Genomic DNA, 18405 nt, shown 5'->3' with positions numbered 1-18405 from the left:
TGGTGTGTTTGTTGACCTTCTTATTGTAAGCGACACAGACAGGGAAGCACGAACTGGAATTACAGTTCGTTACGTCAATTCCAAATTCCCAGCCTAGCTGAGACATATAATCTCTCCAGCATGTCCTAGTTCTATCTCTAGCCCTCCTCCCTGTACAACATGCATGGAGTTTCTCGTGAGGCATTCTAGTCAGATGGCCAAACCTGTTATGGTCCTGGAACTTTCGACCCAGTGTTTTGAGTTTTTGTGCATGTTTTTGTTAAGTCCATTTGTTCTTAGGTTATTCTGTTCAGTCTTGTTTATTGGATTTTTTCCCGTGTGTCTTTGGCCTCTGTGTCTTCCTTTGTGTGTCTGTGTTTAGTTAATTGTGTGGGTTCTTGTGCCTTTTCCCCCCTATTGTTTTATTCCTTTACGTTTATCTATGTTTCCCCAGACCGTCAAGATTGTCCTCATCCCGTGTTCCCTCGCTCCCTCTTGTCTGCCTCTCCTCCACTCGCGCATCACGTTTCCTGTTTTATTGTGAAAGTCCCATGTTTCTTTGTTCGTTCTGTTCAGTTTAGCTTCCCCTGTTTCGTTATGGTTATTCATGTTAGCTGTGTTCCTCGTCTGGTCTCACTTCCTTGTTATCCCTCTGTGTATTTAGGTCAGCGTCTCCCTCAGTCCTTTGTCGCGTCCTCCATTATGGTTGTGTGTGATTCTCCGTGTGCCTTCCCGAGGGTTCAGTTCGTTAGGTTTCCCAGTTTAGTTTTGTGTTGTTTATTTCCCCTTTGTGCAAATAAAGCCATTTTTGTGTTTAAGTCACCTTTCCATGAGTCTGTATCTGGGTCCTCTCCTGTCTGCACACAGCTGGATTATGACAAAACCACCTCAACTGGCTCCTTTTAGTGTGGAGGTGTAGCAGCTATACTCTGAATAGAAAAGAATAGAGTAAACCTTTATTATCCCACGGATGAGAAATTTGGGTGTTACACAGCTCTTGTAGCAAGGACAATATGAAATATAAAAGGAAGACACAAAGTGTCCCTATATACATAAGAAACTAAAGTTCGTATATTCAGGTAACAATGTACAGAAATATGTACAGAAATATTGTACGGAGACGTGTATAAAGTGTATAGTGAAGCCCTCTTGAATGACTGCACTCTTCACCCGATCTCTATGAGAGAGGAAGGCCACCCTTTGATGAAAGCTTTATAGTCCCTATAAACAGTCAATAGAAATGTGCAAATCTCAGAAATCACTGGAGCAGTGTCCTGGTAGTGTGCTTGCCTTCAGTCAGCACTTGTCGGACATTTTTCAGCAGTGAACCCTGGAAATTTCACTATAAATGTGAAACTCACATTTTTCCTGCTTGACAAAGAAATGGTTGTTGTGTAATACCTGGTGGATGTGACATTAGTGGTTGGTGAGGGTCTTTGAAAGATCAGTATGTTGTCCTGAGAGAAGGCTGTCTTCTATTCCCGAGATAAACATTCAAAAGACAACAGAAGCAACAACAGAGCAAGAAAAGCATATGATACCTGCTTTTAGGGAGTAACAGATAGGGCTTTGGAGCGTAATGTCACGGGAGTTGGCGTGGCCAGGATTTTTGTTTGAGGCGCCATATTTCTGGGCCAAACAAAGCGCTAGCGAAAGAGGAGCGATAGCACGATAACACCAGCTACGGTGCGTTCTTGCTGTGTTAGATTGCACCACCAGCAAAGGAATAAGCTTGAAAATGGGCTATCTTGTCATTGTTTCTCCACTTGGAAGCAACATGAGGAAGCTTATGTATCGGATGTTACCAAAAGAAGGCATCAAGCCTGGATAGCAACTGTGAGATGAGCTGATATCCAGTTCTCAAACAATCTCCAAATATCTCTTGGTGTGCTCCAGACATTTTCATTCCGGTTCAGCCCCCTGGATTTGGTATAGCGTGGATATCCTTTGTTCCAGCTCGATCACTTTTTGGCTCAGGTTGATGCAGCTTTCACAACTGGATGTTGAGGTAAGTGGTGCCATTCCGAAATCTCGTACCGGCGACAGCGTCAAAAACAAAAAACTGCCACTTTAGCTTACGTTAGCTAGTTGTGGCAGTTGCTAGCATGCGTGCATGCAGTCCTGCATTGACTAAAACTTAAGGACTGTTTGTTAACTTCAGTGATAACTCTGACATTTCTAAAGGGAAGTTTTTTATATAGAAGAAAGCATTAACAAGTTTAAAAGTTGGGGTGAGCAGTAAATAAAAAAGGTTAAACACACAGTATGGTTCTCAAACTGCTCCTCTGTGAAGCACAGCCTGATAACCCTCCCTCTTCTTCCTGCTCTTAAACACAGCACCTCCTCTCTGTCCACGTGTTTCCTCGTTCCCTCCACTTCAGATCTTCACTTTGAACATTGGTGTAGGGTAATTTCAATTACCACATTTTTTAACTTTACAAACTTAATATGAATCACGTTTAGACATATCCAATGTTTAAACACATGACAAAATGTTATTTATAGACAAATGAATTGTCCAATACTTTGCCAATCAGCTTGGCAAAGTATATTAAGGCTGGTTTCTCTCCATTTCCAAAAGAACAGATGAAAAAGAATAAGAAAGAAAAGAAGGAAAGAGAGAAAGAAGGAAAGAGCCAGAGGTTGCTAGCACATGGCTCATCGTAGGGGCTTAGTCTTTACCACTAGCCCATTCAGATTCAACAAGCAGACAAATCTTGGTGATGGGTCTGTCCATAACATTAGTCTTTGTCTTTATCTGGTCTCGGCGAACGAGACCCTTCTTGTCTGGAACTGTTTTGATGATTTTTCCCATAATCCATGAGTTTCGTGGTGCACAGTCGTCCACAAGAAGAACGACATCTCCTTCTGCAAACTTTCTTGATGCTGTGGCCCACCGCTGACGTTCTTGAAGTTGAGGTAGGTATTCTTTAGTCCATCTCTTCCAAAATAGATTGGACATATATTGCACCTGTTTCCATCTACGTCGTGAGTAGAGGTCATTCTGGTCAAACAATCCTGGAGGCAATGAAGGTTTTGTTTTCAACAACAAAAGATGATTAGGTGTCAAAGCCTCCAAATTATTTGGGTCGCTTGATGCCCTGGTGAGTGGTCGGCTGTTGATGATCGACTCTGCCTCACATAAGACTGTATGAAGGCATTCTTCTTCCAGAACTTGTTCTCTCACAGTAGAATTCCACACTTTTTGTATTGATCTTATCAACCTCTCCCATGCTCCGCCATGATGTGAAGCAGTGGGAGGGTTAAGTGTCCACTTAATTCCATGCTGTTGAAATAGATGCTGAAACGGTGAAGTGTTCCAGTCAGTGATTGCTTCCTTCAGCTCACAATTGGCAGCAACAAAATTCAAAATGCGAATCTCCTTCACTTGTCCTCTCCGTGCTATGAAGCGCCGGATTGCATTTATGCATGAATCTGTGTCTAGTGATGAGGCCAGCTCTATGTGCACTTCACGAACCGCTAAACAAGTGAATATAACACCGTATCTTTTTAAGATGGTTCTTCCACATCTTACTTCGAATGGGCCGAAGTAGTCTACACCAACCCGGGTGAAGGGTGGATCATCTGGCAACACTCGCTCTTGTGGAAGATCAGCCATCAGTTGTTTCCCAACTCTCCCATGCAAGCGACGACATGTCACACACTTTGCGATGATCTTTCTAATGGCTGCGTTGCCATTTGGGATCCAAAACTTCTGTCGCAATTCAGAGAGCATGTGATTGCGCCCTCCATGCCCAGTTTCTTCATGTATCTGTTGGAGGACTAAGTCAGAAATGTGAACGTCTCTAGACAGGATAATAGGCTGCTTAGCGATTTCCGGCATAGCTGCCCAGCTCAGTCTTCCACCAACTCTCAACAGATCTTCCTGTAGTACAGGGTTCAGTTTGTATAAGTGGCTATTGCGCTTCACACTTTGTCCCTTGTGTAGAGCTGAAACCTCTTCCGAGAATTTCTCCTTTTGGCAAAATCTGATTATATCGAGCTCTGCTTGATTCAGGTCTTCCACTGAAATTTGTGTAGGCTTAAAGCTTGTCCTGAAACTGTCAATTTGACTTTGCCTCAGCTGTCGATCATTGTCTAAGCTATTATCCACACTGGTTACGCATAGCTCTTTACATTTTTGACAGAGACTCCAAAGTAAGGCTTTAAGTTTCAGGAACCGCTCTTTTCAACTTTGTCCATGATGAGAAGTAATTTATCAGTCTCTTGAATGGAGCAACATTTTCCTCCACCTCTATCTTGTTTACTGTGGCTCTCTTGATCTCAGGATCACCAGAAGTGATTTCCGAACAATTCAGTGGAGTGTTAGGCCAAAACTCCACTGGACTGTGAAGAAAATCTGGCCCAGACACCCACGTTCTGTTCTTCATAAATTCATCTACTCTTTGCCCTCTTGAGGCGCAGTCAGCAGGATTCTTGTCTGTGCTGATGTGTTTCCACTGTTCCACATCAGAGCCTTTCAGGATAGCTGCAACTCTGTTTGCCACAAACGTACAAAAACGCGTGGTCTCATTCCGGAGATACTGGAGCACCACCGCACTGTCTGTCCAAAAAACTGATTTCAGGTTCAGTTGTACAGTTGCCTTTTTAAGAAGGTCTGTGTACTCTTGTCGGAAGCAGTCATTCCTGAGAAGTTTAAGCCTCAAGTTACGTGCTCGTTGTTCAGCGACTGAGCGATTATTTGGCATGTTGACCAATCTGTTCTTCAGAGGTAGACATATTGTATAGTGGCCATCCATCAGTTTTGCAGATTCCATGACCATGTCTATAAACTGATAGTCCTCTCTTGACATTTCCACTTCATCATGTTTTCCTCCCTCTGGAAAATCCACCATGAACTGTTGAAGCCACAGGTTCTCTAAACGACTCACTGATATGCGGTTTGCATTAGCCTTGGCTGGGTTTCTCTTGTCTGCATGACAGCCAGTTTCTCTCAAAGGACCATTCACAGTCCAACCTAGCTTGGTTCTTACAGCATACGGTCCATTACCTACACTGCTTACAACCTCCCATGGCTCCATTGCTTTAGGTACATTTGCTCCGATAAGCAATCCAATGTCAGTCTCAATTCGAGGCAGTTTTACTTCTTTAAGGTAAGGCCACTTTTCGAGATCCTTCTGTAGGGGTATGTTTTCTTTTCCTACAGGTATTGTCCTTTGTGTGAAGACATCTGGCAGATCAATAAAGTCGTCACCAGATAAACTACTGACCTCCAAGCCTGACACTACATGAGTACAGACAGGTTTCTCTTCATTCATAGTTTTCAGTAGTATGTCAGTTTTCCTTCCAGTGATCTTCAATTTGTCCATTAATGTCTCTGTACAGAATGTGGCAGAGCTTCCTGGGTCCAAGAAGGCATAAGTCTGCACTACTACACTTCCCTTTTTGGCTTTGACCTGTACAGGAACTATTGCAAGTGTGCAGTCATCTTCCCCGGCCCCAGTTGGCCCACAATCCTCAGACTCTGCACAGACAAAGGCACTTAAGATTGTTTGACTTTCACTGTTCTTAGTTTTCTTCTCTATGTCAGCATCTGTGTCCCTTTTCTTGATATGCAACAATGTATGATGAGCAAGAGAACATACCTCACAGCTCACCTTTCTCTTACAAAGTTTGCTCATGTGACCTTGCTTCAAACAGCTAAAACACAGTCCTTTGCCTTTCAAAAATTCAAACTTTTTGTTGTGTGGCTTGCCCTTAAACTTACCACACAGGTCTATGACGTGGCCACCATTACAGAACAGACATGCCTGTGGAGTGGGTTTCACATAATTTGTGTTTTCCATTGGCTTTGTGTCTTTCTCCTGAATGTCCAATGGTATGGCACTGGTGGTGAATGACTTCTTCATTACAACAGTGTGATACATATCTGCATCACACTGTCTAGCTTGTTCTGTGCGCTCCTCGGCTGCTTTAACCCACGTTTCCACATGTTGCATAAATCCATGAATACGACTGGCATTAGGTTCATACCAAGAACTTTGGTCCTTTTCAAATTCTTCCTCATGCATTAATACTCTCAAACTATCATTTATCTTACACAGTTCTCCAAATGAATCTTGGTAGTCTAAACGCAATTTCTGCTTAACAGCATTCACGTTAGCATCATCTTCCATTAGCCGTTCGAGCTGATTAGCTTGGCTAGTTAGGTGGCTTAGCTCAGCCTTTCTAGACTGGGTCAACCTGTGCAGCTTTTCCTCAACAGCCTTTTCTGTCATTTTTGATTCTCTTTTTCCACACACTAGTTCTTCATCACTCTCATGCATTATGACAAATTTCCACAGTAGCAAAGCTTATTTTCACTGCTTACCGTGATTCTTCCTCCAAGTAGGCTATTACCTTCAATCCACAGTGCACGGCCATTCGTTGCTAAACATGATCCTTTTCAGTATTCCTTTTCCCAAAAAAGGAGCAAGAGGGTTTTCTGACTAAATGTAGGGTAATTTCCAATAAACCAAGTTCAAAAAAGGGGAGTCTATGGCTGACGCGTGTTCCTGGTTTCCAAAAGAAATGCTTCCAGTTGCATTATGATTTGAAGACTCTTTATTTATTACAAACTGAAGATGTAACAGTGAACTACTTCCTAAATAAGCATGAAAGTTCCAAAAAATAGCAGTTATCCAGAACTACCTGTGCACACGGTCAGAAAACCGTGAGACTCCTAACCTCTCTGTCCATGCTCCTCCCCTTCCCTCTTTTAGGTTCCAATCCCAAAACAGTTACTTAAAATTACTTTATGTAAACACATATATTTTCACATTTATTAATCCTGAAAAGATGACTTATGTAATGAATCTATGAGTTATAAAACAAACATGAACTCAATCGTAAATAAAAATATAAAGCAGACGTCTGGCGCTTACAATTGGTGTAACTAACATGTGGTGACATGTAGGATCTGATAGGCTCCATTTACTGAAGATTTTGTTCAGATCAGAGCTCAGACTAGTCTCAGTTATACGGAAGAGAAACTCACACAGTCACTGACACTGAGAGGAGAAATGGCGCAGAAAGGAGTTCAGCTGGACCGAGAAACCTTCTCTTGTTCAATCTGTTTGGATCTACTGATAAATCCGGTGACTACAGCCTGTGGACACAGCTACTGCAGGAACTGTATTGAAACTCACTTTGATGAAGAGGACAGGAAGGGAATCCACAGCTGCCCTCAGTGCAGGAAGACTTTCATACCGAGGCCTGTCCTGGAGAAAAACACCATGTTAGCTGAGTTGGTGGAGGAGCTGAAGAAGACTGGACTCCAAGCTGCTCCAGCTGATCACTGCTATGCTGGACCTGAAGATGTGGCCTGTGATGTCTGCACTGGGAGGAAGCTGAAAGCCACCAAGTCCTGTTTGGTCTGTCTGGCCTCTTACTGTGAGAAACACCTCCAACCTCACTATGATGCAGCTCCATTAAAGAAACACAAGCTGGTGGCCCCCTCCAAGAAGCTCCAGGAGAACATCTGCTCTCGTCATGATGAGGTGATGAAGATTTTCTGTCGTACTGATCAGCAGAGTATCTGTTATCTCTGCACAATGGATGAACATAAAGGCCATGAAACAGTCCCAGCTGCAGCAGAAAGGACTGAGAAGCAGAAGGAGCTCGAGGTGAGACGACTAAACATCCAGCAGAGAATCCAGGAGCGAGAGAAAGATGTGAAGCTGCTTCAACAGGAGGTGGAGGCCATCAATGGCTCTGCTGATAAAGCAGTGGAGGACAGTGAGAAGATGTTCACTGAGCTGATCCGTCTCCTCCAGAAAAGAAGCTCTGATGTGAAGCAGCAGGTCAGATCCCAGCAGGAAACTGAAGTGAGTCGAGTCAAAGAGCTTCAGGAGAAGCTGGAGCAGGAGATCGCTGAGCTGAAGAGGAAAGACGGCGAGCTGGAGCAGCTCTCACACACAGAGGATCACAACCAGTTTCTACACAACTACCCCTCACTGTCAGCACTCAGTGAGTCTACACACTCATCCAGCATCAATATTCGTCCTCTGAGCTACTTTGAGGATGTGACAGCAGCTGTGTCAGAGACCAGAGATAAACTACAGGACATTCTGAGAGAGGAATGGACAAACATCTCACTGACAGTCACTGAAGAGGATGTTTTACTGTCACCAGCAGAGCCAAAGACCAGAGCTGGATTCTTAAAATATTCATGTGAAATCACACTGGATCCAAACACAGCAAACAGACGTCTGTTATTATCTGAGGGGAACAGAAAAGTGACATTAATGAACCAACAACAGTCTTATTCTGATCATCCAGACAGATTCACTGACTATTCTCAGGTCCTGAGTAGAGAGAGTCTGACTGGACGTTGTTACTGGGAGGTGGAGTGGAGAGGGGGAATAGTTTTAGTAGCAGTCGCATACAAGAATATCAGCAGAGCAGGGACGGTCAATAAATGTGGATTTGGATGCAATGACAAATCTTGGGCATTAAACTGTAACACAAACAATTTAAAAAATTTTCACAACAATGTGAAAACTGTCCTCTTAGGTCCTCGGTCCTCCAGAGTAGGAGTGTACCTGGATCACAGAGCAGGTATTCTGTCTTTCTACAGCGTCTCTGAAACCATGACTCTCCTCCACAGAGTCCAGACCACATTCACTCAGCCGCTCTATGCTGGACTTTTTCTTGGACTTGGAGTCACTGCAGAGTTGATTAAAGTCAAATAGAGAAGACAGGTTCATGTTGATCCCTGACCATTATATGTACTTGTGTAGTTTCTAAATGAGGCTTTACATTTTAGAAGCTGAGAAGTTCAGTGGTCCATTGATGTGTGCAAATAATATTGCACTGATTCAAACTGTACTTACATTTATATACCTTACATCAATATAAATCTGAATTTGTTCTTATGGCTGATAATCATGTGAGTTTAAATGATACTACTCTTCATATTCAGCATGTTTGAAATCTTTCATTAGTCTGGTTAAGCTGGGCATACACTATGTGATTTATTATTATTATTATTTCAGTCGTGTTATTCTGCTCAAACTATACGACTGAATCACAGGGGTTAGAAGTTCGTAGGTCATAATGCAGGGTCTCACACTATACAGCCCGATGCTCTAATGCGACCTGAGTGCTCACACTGTGCGTCCATAACATGAAGCCTATAACACAAAATCTGTCTCAGCACAGTGTAGTCCATCACCAGTATTCAGTCCTCCAGCACCAGCTGGACTTGTTAAAACAGCAGAACACAGCATCCATCAGACAAGTGACTCAGAATGAGTTGGACAATGCTGCGGTCGAGGTACTGCAACTACATGACTTGGATGTGTGTGAAAAAGTACTCTGGAAATCTTCAGAGATACCTGACTCTTGAACGATGGGGGGATATGAAAAGATTGTAGTGACTTAAATGTGCCTGATGGAGTTAGTCAGGATGCAGCTGTGCCTCGAGCTGATGACAGCACCATAGAAACGGATGTGTTAGTGGAGGTTTGGACACACGTCTGCTTTAATGTGTTTTGCTATTAAAAGATGACAGAATGTTTTATTTGTACTAATAGTTGTTAATAAATAGATTTTGCTGAATCAAATTATGTTCTGATATTGTTTTTGTATCATCATTACATAACATCAATATCCACATTGTACACATGCAGCTATAGTGATGACAGACAGAAACAGGGTGTGTGTTGTTAACAAAATGACAAACCAAAGCATCATTACCAAGAAGATCAGTCCCATAAACATTAATCAGGTGTGTATAAGGTTCACCTTTTTGTATCTGGGACAAAAAAAAGCACAATTTTGTCTGCAGGTTGTTGAGAAATCACTCTGAACCTGTCTTCCAGAAAACAACATGGATGTGCAGTTTTTCACTAGAACATGTTTTTTATCTCAGATGTAAATTTATCCAGTGAATTGTTGAAACTGTGAAAAAAACAAACAAACAAACAAAAAACGTTGTTTGTGTTTAGTGATACAAAACACAACCCAGTGTTCCCAGGTAAAGTAGAGAGGTCTGTGTTCACAACACTCATGTGTGGAAATGTATCAATAGTGTGTGTTAGGAGCTGATAACAAGCAAATACAGCCAGGAAATGGGTTTCCTTGATAATTGTTCTTTTATCAGTGCAGGGGAGGGGTGGAGCAGTGGGTTCAAGGTGTGGTGTCAGGAGAGGCTCCTGACAGCAAGCATGTGCACTGCTTAGTTTTTTGTGTGTGATGGGAATGAAATAAGAAGATGTGTTAACACTTACAGTCTGTGTCTCATACACAGCAAATTCAAAAGTGTTAAATGTTTTGGTGTTAGTAGTCTTAGAGTTTTACTCTAAGTAGAGTCACATTCTTTTAATGTAACTCTGAGGTGTAAAATGATAGTAGTTAAAATCGAGTGTTTAAAATGAGTGTTTCTATTTCAAATCTGGAGGTGTTACAATGGAAACATTAACTCTTGACCTCTTAACTCTGAACTCCTAGAGGGGCTATGACATTAATAGAGTAAATTCACAGACTCCGCCCCCAGCACCATAGGCTCCAATCGAAGCTGAAGTGAAGCCGTTTCAGAACATTTTGCTCTACATATTTGAGTTGTTTGCCATGCTTGGTAAGTCATTTTTTCAAAGATTGTTTCAATTATTATTATTAGCTTTTACTTCTGTGGCTCTTTGGAGTTGAGACAAAGCTGTGTGGAAGGCATTAGCCATGTTGCTCACTGATAGCATAATATTCTGTTTTAGCTAGCTGAAAGGTATTGTTTGCGGGCAAATACCACAGCCTTGAAAAAAAGCTTGCATGTGAATTTTTAGTCAATTTTTTGGTCAAATACACCTAAAACAATGTCTAGAATGTGAAATGTTGGTATAATGGTGCTACTTGAAGCCTGAAAACGATCTCCCATAAAAAACCGAGCAAACAGCAGTAGCAGACGTCCCGACTGAGTTCTACGTTAGCACTTAGATTCCTCCAGAGTTTTGTGCACACGGTTTAGGTAAAAATGAAAAAGGTTGAGGTTTTTAATTTAGTTCAGTATTACGTGTTGTCTGTGTCCTTGTCTTTTGGGAAAATACTTTACACAAGTAATGGCTCAAAAATGATTCCTTTTTTTACTGTGCTGCAATTAATTTGTGCCATTAATTAGTGTCAACTAATTTTTATTCAATCTCCACATAGGATATGCTCGTGAAGATGGAATATGGGGGAGAGCAGAAGTGCGTTGAAGTTCCACAAAGTGATGAATGAAGGACATGCATATTGTATTGAAGAAATAAGTGATGAGAATGCTGTTATTTGCATTTACCAGCTCACCTATGTCAGACCTTTTGATAAACAAAATTCTAATGAAAGTGAGAACATGTACACTGTTACATCTTTCAGAAAATGTTTTGAAATTGTGGTGCACAGTTCAGAATAAATGTTTTTCAAAAACCATTGCATCTTTTTAGTAAATGTTTATTTCCAAAAGAAATAAGTAAGAAATAAGAAAGTTCAGAACAGTAAAATTCCCACTTTTTAGAATTAATTAGAAGATAACTCTTACGTAGTTAAACTAAAATACTCTTTGAGAGTTAATATATAAACTCTTAACACCAAGTGTTAAGTTATCAACTCCAGACAGATTTGGTGTTTAACACTAAATCAGAGTTAAGGTACCAACTCTCCAAACAGAGTTAAATTAACACTCTCTGGTGTGGACCCATATAGACACTTTAATAGTGTTGAAATCAAATCTGACAGTGTTAATTCGGACATGCTGGATTTGCTGTGTAGTGATCGTGGAAAACACATGACATAAATGAAATCATGACCCTGCTCACTTGGTGGGTTTAGGCAGTGTGAATAAGCTTTACATTGCTGCAGGGGAATCAGCAGGTGTAACGCCGCCAAACCGGAGGTGAAACATTGTTTAAAGGGGGGGACTTAGACTCTTCATAACCAGCAAGAAGACATTTTTCCAGAAATAGAGTTTTGATTAGTGGACTCGACAAACAGTTTGAGGCTGATTTGGCTGATATGGGTGAATATTGTGCAGATAATGATAATGTGAGACACTTACTGACATGTACAGATGGATTTTCTAAGTATGCATGCAGGTGTCTTCAAACCAAGGCAGGAGCATCTGTTGCATCTGCTTTTGAGGATGTTCTGAGTGAGACACGTGTACCTGTTAAACGTCCAACAGATGAAGGCGAGGAGTTTAATAATAAACATTTCCATCATCTGATGGTTTGATTTAAGACCTCTGTGAAAATCATTTACAGTATATATCACAGAATTTAAGGCCTTTAAAAATCACAGAGCACACAGAAAAGTACTAAACTGAATCAATTTCAGCTTTCATTTTTCATGATGTATATTGTATCAATAATTAAATTTCATTATCTGTGTCTTTACCACACATTTGCCACACAGATGTAGATACTATAGGTTCAGTGAATGTTTACATTGCACTGATGAGAAAATACTGGACATTCAAAGCTAACAGTCAGCACACTGTGTTAGAGGCTGGGATTTGATGAATTCATCATATATACAACCTTTGATCATCATTTATGTCCAGTTCAGAATGAATCTGTTCACTCACATATTAAATGAACTGAAATCAGTAGTGTGATCTCCAGTCTTGATATATTGAATGTGAGAACTGACAGCTGTTATTTTAATCAGCCTGTCTCAGTTGTTTTAACTCTTAAGTATCACAAAGTAATGTGGTAACATCTGGACTGACGAGTTTACTGTCAGCATTTTAATCGCTAGTTTAAAGGCTGTAGGCTGCAGCCGTTGCTCCAAAACTGTATAAATGTAACAGGGCTCAGTGCTGATTCTAACAGTCTGAGCTGCTTCCAGCTTTATTTGTGAAGAGCACAGCATCTTACAAAACTCGTAGCTAGCTCGTACAGCTGCCACGTAAAACTTTCATAAGCTAAGATGACCTTAAAATAACGGGGCTACGTGCGGTGATGCTAGCGTTAGCCACGTTACCTTCAACGGGTGGTCAGGCTGAGTAAACTGGCACTCAGTCAGAGGTTGCGCTCTCCGTTTTGCTGCAGGGTCCCTTCATTCTTCACATATCCGTGTCGAGCCGAGTGTAAATCCTGAGGCTGAACGGCCTTTGTACAAGCACACACGCTTCTTAGCAGGGCGAAGCTATGAGCTAGAAAAATCCAGGCAGACAGCCTGTATCTGACCAACCAATCAGAGAGCTCCTTACATCCCACGGTGTGGCTAATTTGAATAGCTGCAGGATTTTTAAAATGAAATTGTTTATCCAACTGCTAATGCAAATGTTAATCCCTGAGCGAACAGGAAAGGCAAATGAATTTTGAAATGCAGTTTATTAAAGTGCAATTGGAAAAAGGATTTTGAAATGAAGATTTAAAAAGCATTTTAAAAATCAGTTTATTAAATTGGAATTCAAAGATGAATTTACAAATGCAGAATTTATTCTACAATTCATTATTTAAGCACAGAATTCTTTATTTCGGTGCACGTGGCTCCTGTGGTCCTCCATAGTTACTGTCCCTCCATTTAGAAAGGCAGAGGCATCATGGTGTAATTATTTTACGTGTAGTTGTTTTTCTCTTGTGTAATAATATTCAACATTGCTATCAACACATTTTTCAAAAAATGCCTCTGTGCAAAATGGGTTCAAAAACATAAACAGCTGTGGGATACTGTTTGTCCGTGATTTGAACCGGGGGAACAAATCGTGGCAGGAACAGCCTGATATTATTTGTATCCCGCTGTAACTTTACTGTATAAAGAAGTGACATCTCCAAAAAGTAGTTAGTCATTACAAGAAGTGTTTGTGAACTAAAAATCAAGAATGTGGGATACTGTTTATCTGGGATTTGGAGAGCCCAGCGCGTGCTCCCCACGAAGGGAAAACAAATTCTTCAGGGGAGACCTACCTTGGCACTTGCGCAGGTGAAACCAGTGGAAAGATATGCTTCACCATATTTTCAAGTCTTTGGCTTAGAATGAAGTTGGTTTGGAAACGTATCCAGCGATGCTTCATCTCCTGCTTTGCGTTTGTGTGGGAGCCTGGTGCTAGCACTGTCCAAGTGTTTTGGGGTTTTTTTCCCCTTTTCATACCGCCCCCCCCCCCCCCCCCCCCCCAAGGGGGCAGGCCCCACACTTTGGGAAGCTCTGAGTTAGTCAATGATTAGAGAATTGATTGTTTTATCAAGGCCGATTACGTCACAGCGACGCAACAAACGCTGTTCCAATTCAAAGGCTGCTCGAAATGTGGCCCTCAAATTATCAATAGTTATGTTTTTCCGTTGTCTCAGCCTCAGATACTCAACAAATCACACAAAGCTCATGTAGAAACAAAAACACATGAACAAAAGATTTTCTCCTTCATTTCTGCCAAACAAAGCTGTATGAAACGTTTCCAGCTGTTAATATCATGGTTGCTAGGCAACCTGGGCAGCGCGACAGAGGCTAGACAGTCCCATTTCACAAGCCTCTCGCTTCCGGCCTTAGCGGTCTTTGAGTACGCGGCCCTTGTAGACCGTTAAGGCTGCGTACTTTAAGGCTGCAGACCCTGAATTGGGATACAGCCAACATCTCTTGGCATGTAACAGCACTACTAATGTAGCGAGTAAAAGCCACCAAGTAACCGCTAAGGGCCTCTATACTACTTGTGCAAACTTTCAGGCCCAAAGCTCTTGCTGGAGCAAGCCCAGAATAAACAGGACAAGAGGGTCAATATCAGCCAGATATGTTAAAATGTATTATTTTAAAAGAAAACACAAAGGGTTTGCAATAGGCCTAAAACATCACAATAAAAAGGTCACTAACGACCACAATATACTCATTGGTGCAACCTGCCAGCAATGCAACTATCACCTGAGGGCTTGCTCTCCCCCGGTGGTCCAAGATGCTCGTTGCTTTAAAAGAAACAAATCCACCCCAAATAAATGCGAGTCCAACAGAACACTTATCGCATGCACTAAGTGCTTTAGTTCAGGCAATAATTGGTGGCACTAAAATAAATTCATTATTTTAGTCATTAAGATAAGATGGGGCCTGTCTTAAACAATCAGGCCCCATCTTATCTTAATGACCTTGTAGTACCATATCACCCTATTAGAGCACTTCGCTCTCGCTCTGCAGGCCTACTTGTTGTTCCTAGAGTATTTAAAAGTAGAATGGGAGGGAGAGCCTTCAGTTTTCAGGCCCCTCTTCTGTGGAACCAGCTTCCAGTTTGGATTCGGGAGACAGACACTATCTCTACTTTTAAGATTAGGCTTAAAACTTTCCTTTTTGCTAAAGCATATAGTTAGGGCTGGACCAGGTGACCCTGAATCCTCTCTTAGTTATGCTGCAATAGATGTAGGCTGCCGGGGGATTCCCATGATGCATTGAGTTTTTCCTTTCCAGTCACCTTTCTCACTCACTATGTATTAACAGACCTCTCTGTATTGAATCATATCTGTTATTAATCTCTGTCTCTCTTCCACAGCATGTCTTTTATCCTGTCTTCCTTCTCTCAACCCAACCGGTCGCAGCAGATGGCCGCCCCTCCCTGAGCCTGGTTCTGCCGGAGGTTTCTTCCTGTTAAAAGGGAGTTTTTCCTTCCCACTGTCGCCAAAGTGCTTGCTCATAGGGGGTCATATGATTGTTGGGCTTTTCTCTGTATCTATGAAGCGCCTTGAGGCGACATTTGTTGTGATTTGGCGCTATATAAATAAAATTGAATTGAATTGAATTGAACTAAAATCACTCTTAATAAAACTTATTCCCCAAAAATTCACACGGAGCACCTCTAAAAGACCTAATTCCCCTAAGGTAAGAGCCCAGCTCGGGGATTGCACATTGCCCGCCTAATACTGCACCAGCCCAGTAGAAATAAAAACAAACCCAGCATTAAAAAAAAAAAAATCAGTTTTAAAAGGTGACCCTACTCTAAAACCAACTTGGGGGAAAAAAAAACAGTGACAAATTCACATGTGCAGCCTGTCTTGCAGGAGGCAATACAATTTAAATTAGATTGTAGTGCATAAATATCCTTTTTTTTTATGTCAAATATATTAAGTTAACACACCTCCAGCAGACAACTGTGTGTGCTGCACACCAGGCTTGTCTTCTGAAATCACTACTAAAAACATAAAATACAATAAACATCAAATACATTTCAATGAATTAAAAACAAAAGAAAAACAGCCCTCCCTTGGGTCCCCTGGGTCCTAAAGCCTTCCAAGTTACACTAATAAAAAAAAGAAAAAGGGTTAAACACACAGTATTGCTCTCAAACCGCTCCTCTTCCTGGAATGAAGTACACCCTGATAAACCTGACAGGCTCCCTTCACCGCAGAAAAAGAGGTTCTTGAGATCAGAGCTCAGAGTAGCTTCATTTATAAGGAAGAGAAACTCACACAGTCACTGACACTGAGAGGAGAAATGGCGCAGAAAGGAGTTCAGCTGGACAGAGAAACCATTTCTTGTTCAATCTGTTTGGATCAACTGAAGGATCCGGTGACTACAGCCTGTGGACACAGCTACTGCATGAACTGTATTAAAAGTCACTTTGATGATGAGGACAGGAAGGGAATCCACAGCTGCCCTCAGTGCAGGAAGACTTTCAGAGAGAGGCCTGTCCTGGAGAAAAATGTCCTGCTAACAGTTTTAGTGGAGCAGCTGAAGAAGTCTGGACTCCAAGCTGCTCCAGCTGATCACTGTTATGCTGGACCTGAAGATGTGGCCTGTGATGTTTGCACTGGGAGGAAGCTGAAAGCCATCAAGTCCTGTTTATCTTGTCCAGCCTCTTACTGTGAGAAACACCTCCAACATCACTATGATGCAGCTCCATTAAAGAAACACATGTTGGTCGACCCCTCAAAGCAGAAGGAGCTCGAGGTGAGACGACTAAACATCCAGCAGAGAATCCAGGAGCGAGAGAAAGATGCGAAGCTGCTTCAACAGGAGGTGGAGGCCATCAATGGCTCTGCTGATAAAGCAGTGGAGGACAGTGAGAAGATGTTCACTGAGCTGATCCGTCTCATCCAGAAAAGAAGCTCTGATGTGGAGCAGCAGGTCAGATCCCAGCAGGAAACGGAAGTGAGTCGAGTCAAAGAGCTTCAGGAGAAGCTGGAGCAGGAGATCGCTGAGCTGAAGAGGAAAGACGGCGAGCTGGAGCAGCTCTCACACACAGAGGATCACAACCAGTTTCTACACAACTACCCCTCACTGTCAGCACTCAGTGAGTCTACACACTCATCCAGCATCAATATTCGTCCTCTGAGCTACTTTGAGGATGTGACAGCAGCTGTGTCAGAGACCAGAGATAAACTACAGGACATTCTGAGAGAGGAATGGACAAACATCTCACTGACAGTCACTGAAGTGGACGTTTTACTGTCACCACCAGAGCCAAAGACCAGAGCTGGATTCTTAAAATATTCACGTGAAATCACACTGGATCCAAACACAGCACACAGACATCTGTTATTATCTGAGGGGAACAGAAAAGTAACATTTATGGAACAACAACAGCCTTATCCTGTTCATCCAGACAGATTCACTGAATATTATCAGGTCCTGAGTAGAGAGAGTCTGACTGGACGTTGTTACTGGGAGGTGGATTATGGAGAAACACCAGTTTATGTAGCAGTCGCATACAAGAATATCAGCAGAGCAGGGATAGGCAATGAATGTGGATTTGGATACACTGAGAATTCTTGGGCATTATATTGTGACAGAAACTGTTTTGAATTTGTTCAGAACACTGAGTTTAATAGCTTCTCAGGTCCTCGGTCCTCCAGAGTAGGAGTGTACCTGGATCACAGAGCAGGTATTCTGTCTTTCTACAGCATCTCTGAAACCATGACTCTCCTCCACAGAGTCCAGACCACATTCACTCAGCCGCTCTATGCTGGACTTTGTCTTTTAGCTGATGGATCCACTGCAGAGTTGATTAAAGTCAAATAGAGAAGACAGGTTCATGTTGATCTCTGACCATTATATGTACTTGTGTAGTTTCTAAATGAGGCTTTACATTTTAGAAGCTGAGAAGTTCAGTGGTCCATTGATGTGTGAAAATAATATTGCACTGATTCAAACTGTACTTACATTTATATACCTTACATCAATATAAATCTGAATTTGTTCCTATGGCTGATAATCATGTGAGTTTAAATGATACTACTCTTCATATTCAGCATGTTTGAAATCTGTCATCAGTCTGGTTAGTGGTTTTATTCTGTAGTTGCTGTAGTGGGTTGTCAAATGCAACAATATATTGGAGCTGCAGTGATTCATCAGTTAGTCAATGATTAGAGAATTGATTGTTTTATCATTATTTTAATCACATTTAAAGCTGGCCAGCATGTATTTGCATACATTATAGAGGCCACTAGTGCTGACCAAGCTGCCATCTTTCTGTCTTCCCATCTTTCAATGGCTGGTTCAATTTCAGCTTGACCCTCCAAACCGCAAGTAAGTAATCAT

The 18405-nt window shown here is 41.8% G+C and overlaps 2 protein-coding genes across 2 annotated transcripts; both read left to right on the top strand.

The window, feature by feature from the left end:
* Positions 1–6946: 6946 nt before the first annotated feature.
* On the top strand, positions 6947–9622 carry LOC146522837 (tripartite motif-containing protein 16-like). Its single transcript, XM_085154043.1, has one exon. It carries the CDS (start codon positions 7002–7004, stop codon positions 8670–8672), a length of 1671 nt encoding a protein of 556 aa, XP_085010169.1. The 5' UTR covers positions 6947–7001; the 3' UTR covers positions 8673–9622.
* A 6709-nt stretch (positions 9623–16331) lies between these two features.
* Positions 16332–18174, top strand: LOC146522836 (tripartite motif-containing protein 16-like protein). The gene has a single exon (XM_085154045.1). It carries the CDS (start codon positions 16360–16362, stop codon positions 17884–17886), a length of 1527 nt encoding a protein of 508 aa, XP_085010171.1. The 5' UTR covers positions 16332–16359; the 3' UTR covers positions 17887–18174.
* The last annotated feature ends 231 nt before the right edge of the window (positions 18175–18405 follow it).

Source organism: Neolamprologus multifasciatus, chromosome 3 (assembly GCF_963576455.1).
Source record: "Neolamprologus multifasciatus chromosome 3, fNeoMul1.2, whole genome shotgun sequence".
NCBI lineage: Eukaryota > Metazoa > Chordata > Actinopteri > Cichliformes > Cichlidae > Neolamprologus > Neolamprologus multifasciatus.
This window is presented reverse-complemented; position numbering and strand designations above follow the sequence as displayed.

Bases quoted from the DNA above. Each gene is read 5' to 3' on its own strand.
- LOC146522837 (XM_085154043.1), top strand. From the start codon at position 7,002: ATGGCGCAGAAAGGAGTTCAGCTGGACCGAGAAACCTTCTCTTGTTCA.
- LOC146522836 (XM_085154045.1), top strand. From the start codon at position 16,360: ATGGCGCAGAAAGGAGTTCAGCTGGACAGAGAAACCATTTCTTGTTCA.